Here is a 15782-nt window from a genome sequence, read left to right on the forward strand (position 1 = left end):
CAATTTTGGGTAACACCTCTTTTCGTATAACCAAGAGAGAGATCTCTGTGTCAGGTTAGTCCATCCTAGACCATTGGCGAGTGAACATATCACAACTGCAGTGTGAATTTTGATGCCAGAGATTCAATAAAAGTATTGAAACTGGCATCGACGGATCTGAGTCTTCTTCCTTACAACCAGAAATTAAATAGACTACATTTTTGGGGCTGCGAGCAGGGTCTGGTGAATTGATTGATTAATTCTCACTTCGGTGCATCGGCGAACACTGGGCAAAGTTTGGTCTGGCCAGCCATAAGAGAGGTAAGCTTTATTTGCCCCGTGGGCGCCGGCTCCCCGTGGGACTGGTTTCAGTCAACCAGATCTAAGAACTAAATTGATACTTCTGGGAGGTAAGGGAGTCGTCTCATATCTGCTAAATTAAATTATTAATGTGTTGGAGATACATTGAGGTATCCCACCCTTCTTTGAGAGAATTGAAGGGTTCTGTGTTTTTGTTAGTTGAAGTATCTCGCCCTAACCTTGAGAGAATCGTTGGGGTTATATGTGTTTGTATGTCCCTGGCTTTGAGCGTATTGCTGGGTTAGAATTGTTTGTGTCCCCGGCTTTGAGCGTATTGCTGGGTTATATCTGTTTGTGTGTCACCTAATGATGAGAGAATTATTAGGTTAATTTGTGTGTGTCAGAAGACAACGCATGGTGCGTTTAAAGTAAGAATAATGGGTGGTCCATTATTGGTGACAGTGCAGGATGCGCTGTCCGGTTCTAATGTCTTTTGAATTTTGAGTTGTGTCGTTTTGGAAATATTCTGAGAGAAGATATAGTTGCCTAGATATGACAGTGAGAATTTTGTTGAATTTGACTCCTGAGAAGAGTTGAGACGTTTTCTGTTGAAATAGAATAAGGGTTTTGCTGCAAATTAGTCTAGATAGGGACAGAAAGATAGGGCCTAGATAGGTACTGTAGTTTATCTTAGAAGCAAGTCAAAAAGTTGGTGTTCATTTGTGATGTGTTGGTGACATCTAGTGGACAATTGGGGGAATAGGTATAAATGAGTAAATGAGTGTGTGTCTAGACTGGGTATATGTTTAAGTGTTGTTTTGTTGTCGGTGAGAAGTAATGGAGTTGTTGTGTGTCTTGTCTTTATTGTAATACCAGTAAATATATAAGTTTGGTGTTTGGGTTATAATAGTATAATAGGAGTATAATAATGATTGTATAAAGGAGTGATAGGCTATAGGTTATTGTTCTGCGTCTGGTTCTCCTACACTGTCAATTTGAAATAAGCATATACATACGTTCGACATTAGTCCTTGCTATTTCATTTTTCAAAAAGCTAAACCGGTATCTTTTCTCTGCATGCGTTGAAACGGTGTCACAAGTGCTCACTCCTCTCCATGCACCGTATCGTACCGTAATCACGAGCAGGGAACGAGAAAAAAGCACTACAAAATACAGGTAAGTAATATCGTAGGCTAGGCTATACTTTACCACATATGTTATGGTAAGATCTGGCGATGAGTGGAGAGTAGACCAGGTTCTTGTAGGGGTTGAAGGTGATTGCAGAACGAGGGACAGGTGTGGTGATGATGAATGGGAAACCGGTGAGTAGAGCCGCGTCATCGTCGGAGACGAGCCCGCCGTTCTTGTCGTTGCGCACGGGCCGATGTGCTGGGCATGTCGGTATCCGACTCTTCGTCACCGGAGTGGGAGGAGACTGCCGAGTCCGCGGAGCTGGCCGGAGACGGGGAACGCCCGGTAGTGGGGGGAAACTCCGGAGAGCCAGAGCGTCGCATGCCTGGGCCGATGCGACGTGCGGTAGAGCGCGTAGGACGCCCCAAGCGCGCAGCGGGCCCAGAGGGGAGAGAGGGAGGCGGTTGTGGAGGCGAGGGCATGCGAGCCGTAACAGGACCCCCCCCCCCGAGGGGAGCCACCTGGCGACCGACCGGGGGCGTGGATGGGTAGAAGTCCCGGAGGAGAGACGGGTCCATAATGAGCTGCCTGGAGATCCAGCTGCACTCCTCGGGGCCGTACCCCTCCCAATACGCCAGGTATTGGAACCCCCGACCCCGGCGGCGCACCTTCAGCAGCCGCCGAACCGTCCACTGGGGATGCCCGTCGACCATCTGGGGAGGCGGAGGAGCTGGGGCAGAAGGCATGAGGGGACTCGAGGAGACAGGTTTGATCTTGGATACGTGGAATACAGGGTGTACCCGCATGGAAGCAGGGAGCTTAAGACGTACCGCAGCTGGGTTCAGGACACGGTCGATCTCGAAGGGCCCAACGAAGCGCGGAGCCAGCCCAGGGCCCTGCGGACCTCCCTCCAGACACGGCGACAGCGGCGGAGGTGGGCCTGGACGGAGGGGACGGAGGCCTCCGACTCCTGGAGAGAGAACAGCGGGGGCTGGTACCCGAGGGATGACTCGAGACCTGCCAGTGGCAGCGATGGTCAGGGCATTGAGGGAGTATTCGACCCAGGGCAGGTCCTTGCTCCAGGAGGTGGGGTGGAGAGCCGACACACAGCGGAGAGCGGACTCCAGGCTCTGGTTGGCCCGTTCGGCCTGGCCGTTGGTCTGCGGGTGGTAGCCAGAGGAGAGGCTGATGGTGGCGCCTATCTCCCTGCAGAAGGCCCTCCAGACCTGGGAGGTGAATTGAGGCCAACGGTCTGAGACAATGTCCCTGGGGAGACCGTGGAGCCGGTAGACGTGCTGGACGAGGAGCTCGGCTGTCTCCGCAGAGGACGGGAGCTTGGGGAGCGCCACCAGGTGGACCGCCTTGGAGAACCGGTCCACCACGGTGAGGATGACCGTGTTGCCCCTGGAGGGGGGAAGACCGGTGATGAAGTCCAGGGCGATGTGGGACCAGGGACGGCTGGGGACCGGGAGAGGATGCAGGAGGCCAGCCGGGGGCTGGTGGGACGCCTTGCTGCGGGAGCAGACGGGACAGGCGACAACAAACTCCCGGACGTCGGACCTCATGGAGGGCCACCAGAACCGTCGGCTCAGGAAGGAGAGGGTGCGGTGAACCCCTGGATGGCACGCAAACCGGCTGGCATGGCCCCACTGGAGCACCTGGGACCGGACCGAGTCAGGCACGAAGAGCCGGCGAGGAGGGACGTTGGCCGGACTGGGTTGGGCGCGTTGGGCCTGCCTCACCACTGCCTCGATGTTCATGGTGACCACCCCTATGACACGCGAGGCCGGTAGGATGGTCTCAGGCTCCGCGGGGGGCGCCTCGGGCGCGTGGAGGCGGGACAGCGCGTCGGCCTAGGCGTTGCGGGAGCCGGGCCGGAAGGTGAGGGTAAAATCGAACCTCCCGATTGACCAGACGAGGGTGGTGTGTTCCGCGCCCTCAAGCCAGTGGCGCCACTCCTCCAAGGCCCCCACCACCGCCAACAACTCCCTGTTCCCGATGTCGTAATTGACCTCAGCTGGGGTGAACCGGCGGGAGAGGAAGGCACAGGGGTGCAACTTCTGGTCCTCCACTGACCGCTGGGAAAGAACAGCACCGATGCCTGTGTCCGATGCGTCCACCTCGACCACGAACTGCCTGGAGGGGTCAGGATGGAGAAGGACCGGAGCGGTGGTGAAGCGCTCCTTGAGCGCGGAGAAGGCAGCGCTGGCAGCCGGTGTCCAGATGAACGGACGCAGGGATGAGGTGAGGTGGGTGAGGGGAGCTGCTACCCGGCTGTAGTCCCGTATGAAACGGCGGTAAAAGTTAGCGAAGCCCAGGAAGCTCTGTAGTTGCCTCCGGGTAGTGGGTTGAGGCCATTCGACCACGGTCTTGATCTTGCGGGGGTCGGGTCGCGTCAGGCCTCCCTCCACAATGAGCCCCAGGAACTCCACTGATGAGGAGTGAAAGGTGCACTTCTCCGCCTTAATGTACAGGCGGTTCTCCTGGAGACGCTGGATGACCATGCGGACGTGTTGGACGTGCTCCTCAGCGCTCCTGGAGAACACCAGGATGTCGTCCAGGTAGAGGACCACAAAAACGTCCAGCATGTCCCTGAGCACGTCGTTCATGAGCGCCTGGAAAACGGCGGGGGCGTTGGTGAGGCCGAAGGCCATGACGAGGTACTCGTAGTGGCCACGGGAGGTCTTGAAGGCGGTCTTCCATTCGTCCCCCTCACGGATACGCACCAGGTGATAAGCGTTCCTGAGGTCCAACTTGGTGAAGATGGTGGCACTGATGAGGGGTTCGAAGTTGGAGCTCATGAGGGGGAGTGGATATTTATTCTTTACCGTGATGTTGTTGAGCAGCCTGTAGTCAATGCACGGCCTCAGATCTCCTCCCTTCTTCTTAACGAAGAAGAACCCCGCTGCCACCTGGGATCGAGATGGTCGGATGAGACCCTCGGCCAAGCACTCGGAGATGTAGGTGTCCATGGCTGCTTTCTCCGGGAGTGAGAGGTTGTAGAGACGACTGGCTGGGAGAGGGGCGCCAGGGTGGAGCTCGATGGCGCAGTCGTAGGGTCGATGAGGGGGGAGTGTGCGGGCGCGCTCCTTACTGAAGGCCTCTCTGAGGTCGTGGTACATCGAAATGACCGTGGAGAGGTCCGGAGGAGCGGGACTGGGCCGGTCAACCCGAGTGGAGGTCTGAGCAGCTCGGAGGCAGCGGGCGTGGCAGGTGGTGCTCCAGCTGAGGATGCGCCCCGAGCTCCAGCAGACATGAGGGGTGTGGAGTTCCAGCCAGGGCCTCCCTAGGATGAATGGAGCGTCGGGAGAGTGGATGACGAAGGGGCGGACGTCCTCCACGTGGTTTCCCGAGACTGTGAGGGTGAGGGGCAGGGTCCGGTGCGTGATGGGGCCCATGGGATGGCCATCCAGAGCGAAAGCCGAGAGGGGCCTCTCCAGAGGGGAGAGGGAGTGCCGCTTTGTGGGCGAACTGGACGTCCACGAAGCTCTCGTCGGCACCGGAGTCGATGAGGGCAGGGACGGAGAGCGTGTGCCCCTGCCAGGCGAGGGTGACTGTGAACCTGGCGGCACGGGTCCGGGATTGGGGATGGATGAGCTGGCTTACTCGGTACCCCCTGGCGAGTGAGCCTACTCTTTTTGCCGCCCTGGGAGGTGCAGAGGGACAGGAGTCGACGGCGTGCGCTGGGCTAGCGCAGTATATGCATAGTCCGTTCAGTCTCCGGTGCTCACGCTCTGCAGGGGTCAGTCGGGTCCGACCCAGTTGCATGGGTTCCTCTCCAGCGGTGTTTGGGGGGGCGAGGGAGGTCGGGGCAGGCCGAGAGAGACCGGTAGAGGGAGGTGGAGACGGTCTGGGTGCGCTGTGGTGTTGGTGCGCCCGCTCGCGCCTGCGTTCCCGGTGGCGCTCGTCTATGGCTATGGAGAGGGAGACGAGTTGGTTCAGGGTCGCTGGTCTGTCTCCTCCAGCCAGGCTGTCCTTCATGGCGTCCCCCAGGCCCCGTCGGAAGGCGCTGTACAGGGCAGACTCGTTCCAAGAGCAACGGGCAGCGAGGGTGCGGAACTCCGTGGCGTAGTCCGCTACTGAGCTGGAACCCTGGGTGAGGGCGGAGAGAGCAGCGTCCGCGTCCTGTCCGTGGACGTCGTGGTCGAACACAGTCCTGAATTCTGCCACGAAGGCTGTGTAGTCCTGCATGTAGGCAGCTGCGCCCTCGCGACCCGCCATGACCCAGCGGCGAGCCCGTCCCGTGGTTAGGTTAGCGATGTAGGCTATGCGAGCTGACGCAGTGGAGTACATGCTTGGCTGGAGATCAAACACATACTCACACTGCATGAGGAACTCCCTGCAGAGGGTGAATGTCCCGTCGTAGGGGGCCGGGGAGGCGAGATGGGGCTCCCGGTTTGGTGGAGCGGTGGGGTTCAGGAACGGAGCCAGGCGGGCACTGAGCGCGGTGACCTGGTCGGACAGGGTGCTGACCAGAGTAGCGAGTCCCCTCAGTCGCTCGTCCTGGGCTTGCTGTTGGCCGGATACCTGCTGCAGTTGCTCAGCTTGGGTCTGTTGGAGGGCTTGGAGTGGTCCGGGAGGTGCAGGTCTCTCCTCCATGTTGGCTGGGTCCAAACTGGCCAGATCTTACTGTGATGGTCCGGTGTGGGACCCAGGCGCAACAGGAAAGGAGGAGGCAAGGAACGGTTAAGCCCGGAGGGGCGATTTAATAAGGTAACACAAAGGGGGAGCCACAAAAAGGATGCCACAAAAATATAAGAGGGGAGAAAAAATAGGAGCCACCAAACTGCCACTAAATAATAAAAATGTCCTTGGCTCAAGGGAGCCGGAGGGATCGGGAGGTGGAGCAGGGTGAGGGCTCTGCTAGCTGGTACACTCAGCAGAGGGGGTCCGGGATACTGGAGAGACGAGGAGGAGAGGCAGGGTGAGTGATAGTAATCACGAGCAGGGAACGAGAAAAAAGCACTACAAAATACAGGTAAGTAATATCGTAGGCTAGGCTATACTTTACCACATATGTTATGGTAAGATCTGGCGATGAGTGGAGAGTAGACCAGGTTCTTGTAGGGGTTGAAGGTGATTGCAGAACGAGGGACAGGTGTGGTGATGATGAATGGGAAACCGGTGAGTAGAGGCGCGCCCGCGTCATCGTCAGAGACGAGCGCGCCGTTCTTGTCGTTGCGCACGGGCCGATGTGCTGGGCATGTCGGGATCCGACTCTTCGTCACCGGAGTGGGAGGAGACTGCCGAGTCCGCGGAGCTGGCCGGAGACGGGGAACGCCCGGTAGTGGGGGGAAACTCCGGAGAGCCAGAGCGTCGCATGCCTGGGCCGATGCGACGTGCGGTAGAGCGCGTAGGACGCCCCGAGCGCGCAGCGGGCCCAGAGGGGAGAGAGGGAGGCGGTTGTGGAGGCGAGGGCATGCGAGCCGTAACACCTACTTCGGAAAACAAACATGTGGACATGGGGCAGTGCACAACAGCAAGCATTTGAGGAGATAAAGAAAGAGTTGAGTACACCACCTGGACTTGCATTGTACGACCCAAAAAGAGAAACCACCGTGTCTGCAGACGCTTCATCATACGGACTGGGGGCGGTGCTTCTGCAGAAACAGGAAGACGGTCAGGTGAAACCTGTGGCATATGCATCCAGAGCACTGAGCAGTACAGAGCAGAGATATGCTCAAGTCGAAAAAGAGGCTCTCGCTACCACATGGGCATGTGAGCGATTTTCAGAATTCCTTATCGGCATCACATTCCACAGCGAAACTGATCACAAACCCCTCGTCCCGCTGCTGGGCTCCAAGAACCTGGACGAGCTGCCTCCTCGTATCCAACGGCTGCGTATGAGGTTGATGAGTTACAGCTACACTATCTCCCACGTAGCAGCCTCGGCGGACACACTGTCACGGGCCCCTGTGGAGGGAACAGGGCACAGAAGATTGGAGGAAGAGACAAACCTGTACGTGGATGCTGTAATGTCCAATCTGCCCGCCACTGAGAAAAGACTTAAAGAAATACAAACACACCAGGACAATGATGAAATCCTCATCCAGCTAAAGAAGTTATGCTCAGAGGGGTTGCCTGATAAGTTTAGCATAGGCAGGGCATTCCAGCCTTATTTGGTGTTGGCTGGAGAACTTACCGTACAAAATGGCCTCCTCATGAAAGGCAACAGAATCATGATACCGCAGTCACTCCGAGAGGATATACTGGCCAAGCTGCACGAGGGACACCTTGGCACCACTAAGTGTAGAGAAAGAGCAAAACAGTCCGTATGGTGGCCGGGCCTTAGCTCACAACTGGAGAAAATGGTTGAAAAGTGTGAGGTGTGTGCAAGAGAGAGAGTGAACTCAAAAGAAACACTACTGCCCTCTGAATTCCCTGATAGACCCTGGTGTAAGGTAGGGATGGACCTTTTTCAGTTTAACGACAAACAGTACTTGATTGTAGTGGACTACTTCTCATGTTTTTTTGAGATCGCAAAGCTTACATCTACAACCTCTGAGGCAGTGATAGAGCACATTTAGTCTATCTTCGCACGCCACGGCATAGCTGATACAGTCCGGACGGACAATGGCCCGCAGTTTTCCTCGGAGTGCTTCAGAGAGTTTGCCTCTGACTGGAATTTCAGCCATGTCACCTCGAGCCCACTCTTTCCCCAGAGCAATGGAGAAGTGGAACGAGCTGTTAGGACAGCGAAAGGCCTTCTCAGGATACCTGGCCTTAATGGCCTACCGCGCAACCCCGTTAGCAAATGGACACAGCCCTGCAGAACTTCTCATGGGTCGGAAGGTCCGCACACCCGTCCCAGTTGTCCCAGCACAGCTATATCCCAGCTGGCCTGATCTTCAGAAACTAAAGGGGAGAGAACAAACAAGCAGACAGAACCAATGGAGGAACTTTAACAGACGTCACAGAGCACGTGACCTACCCCAACTTGAACCAGGCGAACATGTGTGGGTGAAGGAAACTAAAGAAAAAGCAACAGTACTTCAGGAAACAGGGACACCCAGATCCTACCTGCTTGACGTCGGCCCGGGGATGCTTCCCCGGACTCTTCACCCACCTCTCGTGGGACCCCACCCCGTCCACAGACAGAGCCCGTCCGGAGGTATCCGGTCAGACAGCGTGGTCCTCCAAGACACCTGCAGGACTTTGTGACTGATTGATGAGACACTGAGTGGTTAAAGGGGCAGAATAACCCTCTCATTCAGTGGAGGGACTAGGGCAGTCTACCCCCCCCCCCCCCCCCCCCAAAAAAAGAGACAAAGATGGAGGAAAGCATTATTTGATTGTTGCTGTTGTGATTATTTGTTGGGGGGAAAAAAAGAAAAGTGAAACGTTTGATGTTCGGTTGTAAGTACAGTATAGACCTACATTGAGTTGGGTTATGTTATTTTTGTTTTATACAAGTTCCAGCATTGTTTTATATCCAAGATATCCCAGATAGCATGTTAATGTTCCTTTACCAAAAAGCTTCCTGTGAGAAAGGGGGATGTTGTGGTAGTTAATAGTAGGCACCGCTAGGGGGAGCTCTACGTCTATATAAGATAGGTTTGGGCTGAGAATAAAGCAGTTGATTGAATCCGATTGAATCATACCGGTTCCGTGTCTCGCCATCACCTGTCTAAGTGATCCTACAACTTCCTGTCCACGTTGCCACAACGTGCGAAATATACATCGAAATCATCACTGAAATCACAACGTCGTGTACACGACCTGCACGTTGCAGCAACTTGTGTGCAGATACCGCGTTTGCGTTGCATGCACGTTTAACTTGACGTTGAGTGGACCATACAAACGTCTAAATTGCACATTGCTGCAACCGGATTGTGTTATTAGGGAGGCTATATTGAGCCTACAGAAGGTTTTCATATTCAAACTAAACAAGCAGCTGAGACACACCCACAGAAACGCGACTCGGCCAGGCAGGAAGTGATCACAGATCAATAAACTACACTTTTAAGCAGCCTAACTATTTTCTACGTTGTTGTATTGTAGCCTAACGGGTCTAACATGTCGTAGGCCTATAACATATCACGTATCGTAGGCTACAGGGAACTGCAGGACTGTCATCTTTCTTATAAATCATCAGTAGCCTAGTCTACACGTCTAGACAGCAAAACGTTATTACAAGCGTATTACGTGTAGCCTTCTTACGTGTATTTTCGGTTGAAATAATAGGCTAATTGAAATAATAGGCTAATTGATAGCCTACTAACCGATAGGCTACTGGGGTTAATTATAGTTCAAGTCTGCTCAGTTTCGAGAGAGCAACAGGTGCATAAAGCAAAGCGCCTTGTCTCCACCAACCTAATGCAGTATTCATGATATGCTGATGAGCTGCTGGGTTTGAGGGTTAGGGTTGGAGTAGAGTCCGCCCTGTGCACAGTGAGGGTTAGGGTTAGGGTAGAGTCCGCCCTGAGCAGAGTGAGTAACAAGTTAGTAAGCGGTCAGCTGACCTTCAGAGGGGGTCTTTACGCACTCCTAGCATAGTGTATGATTCTTCTGGACACTTTCTCGCTGCAATGTCTCCACTGGTGTCCCCTCGGTTCTTTTCCGGGAAAGAAGTAGCCCGTCACCGCACTAAAGACTCATGTTGGGTGTTGCTGGGGACCAGGGTCTACGATGTTACGGGATTCCTTCGATTGCACCCGGGCGGAGAGGCACTGCTCCTGCGCCGCGCGGGGAAGGATATCCGCGGGGAGATGGAGGGCCCCCCGCACCGGCACTCTGAGAACGCGCGGCGGTGGATGGAGCAGTACTACATCGGACAGCTGGACAGAGACAGTGCGGATGAATCACAGGTAGGCTACACTTATAAACTGTGTGTGAGAGAGAATTACAAATGTCCACTCTCAGAAATAGCGAGTAGCCTGTGAAAAGACTCGCACACCACAAAACGTTTAAGAATGTTCACTCTCTGAAATAAAAAAAAATCAAGAGGTCGTTTGGCATAGGCCTATAGTAGAAAAGAGGATTTCAAACATATGTCCTTGTGTTGAACTTGTGGCAAAATGTGTGATATTCTGACCAACCCAGAGTTTTGATGGATTTAACTGTTAACCTCAAGGCTCGTGTTTGCTTGGCTATTTCTCTTCGTCATTTAAAAGCCCAAGTATTTCATATAGCCTAGGCCATTAGACTACGTCTCCAAATAGTTGCGAATCTTATGTCTGTTTTATAACTTGTTAATTTGTATATGGCAGTCAAGTAAACGGCTTATTCTCTGGAGCGTTGGAGTGTGTTTCTAGGAGAAAAGCGATAGCGCTGTAGCTCTGGGTCCGCGTTGCCAGGCGCACTGACAGGTAGACCATTCGGACACAACATTGGGCGTTTCTTAAACGTGTTGACATTACGGGTAGGGCTTTGGTAGGGGTTAAAATAATGTGTGACAATGCCGACTCTGGAAATCTGAGGCAAAGGGATCTGAGTCCATGTCTCTAACTCAATTCATCCCCGCATTATAGCCTACTGCAATATTTTATTTAAATCAAATAAACTCCCTGATTTATAGACCCTTCACTCAAGACCCACTTTGAATTGAAAACGGATGCTATTTACCGATTCATAGTAAGAGTAGGCTAACTCTGACTTGGCACATTTCCAGATAGATATATATTAACTTTGTAACGGGTGGCATTATTAAGATTTATATTTGCAGGTATAAATAAATTAGGTATAAATACGTTTATTTTGTTTCCAAACCCCACTCTGCTGCTCTCTCTCTCCTGACCTCTCTCTCTGTCTCTGTCTCTGTCTCTCTCTCTCTGTCTCTGTCTCTCTCTGTCTCTCTCTCTCTCTCTGTCTGTCCACGCCCCTTCAATAACTCAGGGCTGATAATGGAAATCCACAGGTTTTCTTCAGAGGAGAACTAGAGGGACTATCTGTGATCTGACCATAGAGACAACAAAAGTCCCGTAGGTACCCCACAAGGCCTGTAGGTACCCCACCCGGCAGTCCTTCCCCTGTCAGGGTGCCTGAGAGAGAGAGAGAGAGACACACACACACAAAGAAAACATTTCCATGCTAGTGTGGTCAGCCTGTGTGTCCAAACTTTTACTTGTGGTCACTGTGCGGAGTGTCCACTAGTGAGCTCTGACCACTTCAGGACTGAATGTTAAACAAATATACACTACTACTACGTTCAGCATTTCACCATTCATATTAAAATCATGATCCCAGTTCTGTCCAAGGCAGCGGTATGCAAACTCCATGGTGAAGCGGTGCAGGCCTCCCTGCAGTCCGCTCCCTGGTTGTTGTCGGATGACAAAGCCTGTCTTTATGGCCTCTCTGTGGCCAGGGTTGAACTGGAGCACTGATAACGTTTATCACCAGGATCGGACTTTTGGACATCGGGCCGTTTCTACAGCCACCCCGAGCATGACGAAGCCATGCGTGCACCTGACCAGGGGGGGGGCGTCCTGAACTCTGACCCGGATGTCTCCGCCCCTCCCGCTCCCTGCGCTCATCTGATTGGGGGAGCCCTGGCAGGGAGGACTGCTAGCTGCCGCTGACGGACCTGTTGTTCTGTGGCGAGGCGTTGCCACGCAAACACACGCGCTGCTGCGTACAGTGTAAACAACGGATCTCTGGCGCGTCTCCGTTGGTCTTTTGTGTTATTATGTGGGAGACCGTCAGAGACCCGCCCCCCCAGAGACAAGTTTGTCTTTGTCTGATAACAGGGTTAGGGTTAGAGGACTTCATCCTCCTCATGGTGTTGAGAGAGGGTCTCTCTCTCTCTCTCTCTCTCTCTCTCTCTCTCTCTCTCTCTCTCTCTCTCTCTCTCTACCATGGCTCCAACCAACCTCCTCTACACTCTAACAAGTTGTTGGGATTCAGCCCAGTCCTTAATAGCAACTTCTGGCACCTTCAATAATATAGCATGACATTGATATCAATTTCCTATTCTAAAGCGCCAGGAGGTTATTGGCTTCATGTAACAAGTCGTGAAGTATTTGAAATATCCTCTTCCTACTACAGAGGATGAGGGGAGGGGGTGGAGCCACCAAATCATTACCCGTGGTGGGTCAAAGGTGATCCCGCCTGCCTAGAAGGAATAATAATACTAATAATAACAACAAAAACAATAATAATTATTATAACAATAACAACAACAACAATAATAATAATAATTCATGTTAATTCATAAAGCACTTTTCATTGTGAAACAATCTCAAAGGGCTGAAATACTGGTTTACTATACTGGATAGGGGAAGAGGGGGAGACAGGGAAGAGAGGAAGAGATGGAGAGGGAAGGAAAGAGAGGGTGAGAGGGATGGAGGAAGACATGGATGAGAGAGAGAAGGATGAAGGCGGTGACGGGGACAGAGAAACAGAAAGGCGAGAGGGATGATGGAGGAGAATGGAGAGAGAGAGAGAGAGAGAGAGAGAGACATTGTCACGGTGACACAAGGTGATCACGCGAGAGAGGGGTCCTAGGAGGAGGGAGGGGAGATGTGACGGTTCCGCCTTCAGGGAGCGGTCATTCCCTAACGGCCATCCTCTACAGTCACGACCCACCTGGTGTCTGGGTGACCCGGGCCCTGACGGACAGTCACGGACCACTAAAAGACCGTAGCGGCTTTGCAGGAGCAGCGCGTGGTCAGGAGTGTGAGTGTCTCTTTGGGCGTAGCTACGTAGCTGTGTAGCTAGCGGCTGAGACGGAGTAGCCCTGTGGCTGTTGTTGAAGGTAAACGTGGCGTCTTGTCGGGGAGGGAAGGCCGAGATCGTAATCACTCAGCTCACATTGTGAGGTTCGCCTTTGTTTACCCTGTCCTCCTAGGATTGTTCTGAAGGCTCTAGTACACACACACGCACGCACACACACACACTGGCACACATGCACGCAGACATACACACATTCATAAACACACACACACACTCTCTCTGCAAGTTAGTATAGTAATTTGCCATTTTGGGAACCTTTCAATGTCTAGCTGAATACATAGGACTGGAATGAGGAACTGATCAGCACTGCCAAGAAACTGTAAGGACAAGCAATTACAAGAATCCCAATTTACCTGTACCCAAACTTTCTATTGGATTCTATTCTGTTGTATTGTATTCATGATGATGAGCGACATGTCTTTCTACAGGTTAGTCAGTCATCCAGGGAATGCAAATACAGTCAACGTGATAGACAGAGTGCAACTGTCCTGGTGACCGCGATAGCAGATTATATGGGTGAGAGAGTGTAAATGTAGAGAGAATTATAGTGTGCGTGTCTGTGTGGTGTGCGTGGTTGTGTAGGTGTGCGTGATTGTGTAGGTGTGCATGTCTGTGTAAGTGTGCGTGGTTGTGTGTAGGTGTGCGTGTCTGTGTAGGTGTGCGTGGTTGTGTGTAGGTGTGCATGTCTGTGTAGGTGTGCGTGGTTGTGTAGGTGTGCGTGGTTGTGTAGGTGTGCGTGGTTGTGTAGGTGTGCGTGGTTGTGTGTAGGTGTGCGTGGTTGTGTGTAGGTGTGCATGTCTGTGTAGGTGTGCGTGTCTGTGTAGGTGTGCGTGGTTGTGTAGGTGTGCGTGGTTGTGTGTAGGTGTGCGTGGTTGTGTGTAGGTGTGCATGTCTGTGTAGGTGTGCGTGTCTGTGTAGGTGTGCGTGGTTGTGTAGGTGTGCATGGTTGTGTAGGTGTGCGTGTCTGTGTACAGATGTGGGAAGTTAGAAATGTCACATGCTGCAGCATTTCACCTTCGCGGTATTTGGCAGGGAAATCCCATTTGAAATCTCGTGGGATTTCAGACGGGTGTTATTTCGTTTTAGTGATGCACCACCGCCAGGTGGCGTCTTTGAGTAGATTTAGCAGGCTGGGCTCAGTGTTTTTCTCCTATAGTCTACGAATGAAGCATCATTCAATTTCACATTCTTTAATTTAAATGCTCTGTTGTAAAGCACTTTGAGCTGAATTTATCTGTATGAAAGGTGCTATACAAATAACGTTTAATTGTTATTATTACCTTGTTCTCAAACACATGTTTTCTCCATCTGGATGTAATTTAATTATTACGAACACCTATAATATATCTAGGCCTACAGTAGCCTATCAATCTCGGTAACTGACGTCGGGTCAAGACGTGGTGGCTGTTCAGTCAAATGCGCAAAATAACAGTATTGTAAATATATTTGTTAGTAAAGATATGGTGAACGTGAGGGTTTTGCGTTTTGTTTCTGGAACGCATTCAACTGGTAGGCTACTCGTAAACCCCGGAAGTAAATTTGAAGATGGGGCACCAGCTAATGTAGCCAAGTCTGAGCGCAGTAGGCTATATGGCTTCAGCACGATACAAAGAAAAAATAAGCTTAATCGGAGGTGTGGATCCATACAAAATTGACATAGTCGCCATGAGTAAAGATCACTCATTGCCAATCATATCCGGACATTAACTATCTTGTGCATAGCGGCAGGTTTGACAGTGAGTGCGTTCACATGCACACTATACACCGATCAACCGATAATTGTAATAATGCGATTATTGAAATGGTCTTGTGAACGCCTTTATCTGATTTCCAAAATCGGGGTAAGGTCTTAGAACCGCCAAAGACATCCATTGGACGATTGTGGGTTTTCATTTGCACGTAACTATGATGAATGGTTGTAACCATGAACTCAGCCAGAGGTAGGCCCTACTGTAGATTATCAGCATTATCACCAGTCTCAATTGATGCTTTCCTCTAGGCTACGTGTTGCCATTCATTTAAACCACCATCTCAGCTAGACTACTTCTGTTGCTGCATTTTTACATTTATGCTTTCATGATTTTAGAGCACAATCAACATTTTCCAGGATTCCAGTAAGTCCATCCATTCATCCAACTTTGTGCTGAGCGCAGCGCAGGCTGGTAGCCTACTGTCAAGGATCACGACTGATGCACTCCCTTAAAGGGCAATGCTAGTTTTTGACAACCTGGACCTTATTTACGACATATTATAAGAAGTTTGACTCACCGAGATCACTTTTGTGTAGTTCGGAGGCCTGTAGAAGAAATTTAAAATCCAGCGCGAGCCAGTATATCCATGTAATGACGGTGATCGGCGCACCGAGAATGCAGTTTCTCAAAATCTATTTTCGGCCGCTAAACGGTTGTTTTCATCAATCAGATTGGATGAATCGACAGTTGAGATTCCTCAACGCAAGGCATTGTTGTGGTGTTCAAATACGGGGTCTTTAGCCTCTGTAATATGATCTTTACACGCCTTTCCCCACTGGCTCCAGCACGCATGCGCACAGGCCAGCGCGCAGACTGGCTATTCTCCGGCTCACATTCTCTGCGCTACGATCGGATTGTTGCTGACGAATGACGACGACAATATTCTCGGCACCAACAACGATCGTAGCGCAGAGAATGTGAGCCGGAGAATAGCCAGTCTGCGCGCTGGCG

The 15782-nt window shown here is 52.0% G+C and overlaps 1 protein-coding gene across 1 annotated transcript in view; it reads left to right on the forward strand.

Moving 5' to 3' along the window:
- Window positions 1-8076: 8076 nt before the first annotated feature.
- The window catches only part of fa2h (fatty acid 2-hydroxylase), a gene marked incomplete at its 5' end in the record, with an annotated part of 38358 nt that continues 30652 nt past the window's right edge, over window positions 8077-15782 (forward strand). Inside the window, 3 exons of the mRNA XM_084453168.1 lie at window positions 8077-8202; window positions 8505-8521; window positions 10031-10217. Of these exons, the coding sequence (XP_084309294.1) occupies window positions 8077-8202; window positions 8505-8521; window positions 10031-10217 (330 nt within the window). The remainder of the gene's footprint in view (window positions 8203-8504; window positions 8522-10030; window positions 10218-15782) is intronic.

Source organism: Borostomias antarcticus (assembly GCF_949987555.1).
Source record: "Borostomias antarcticus genome assembly, chromosome: 18".
NCBI classification, from domain to species: domain Eukaryota; kingdom Metazoa; phylum Chordata; class Actinopteri; order Stomiiformes; family Stomiidae; genus Borostomias; species Borostomias antarcticus.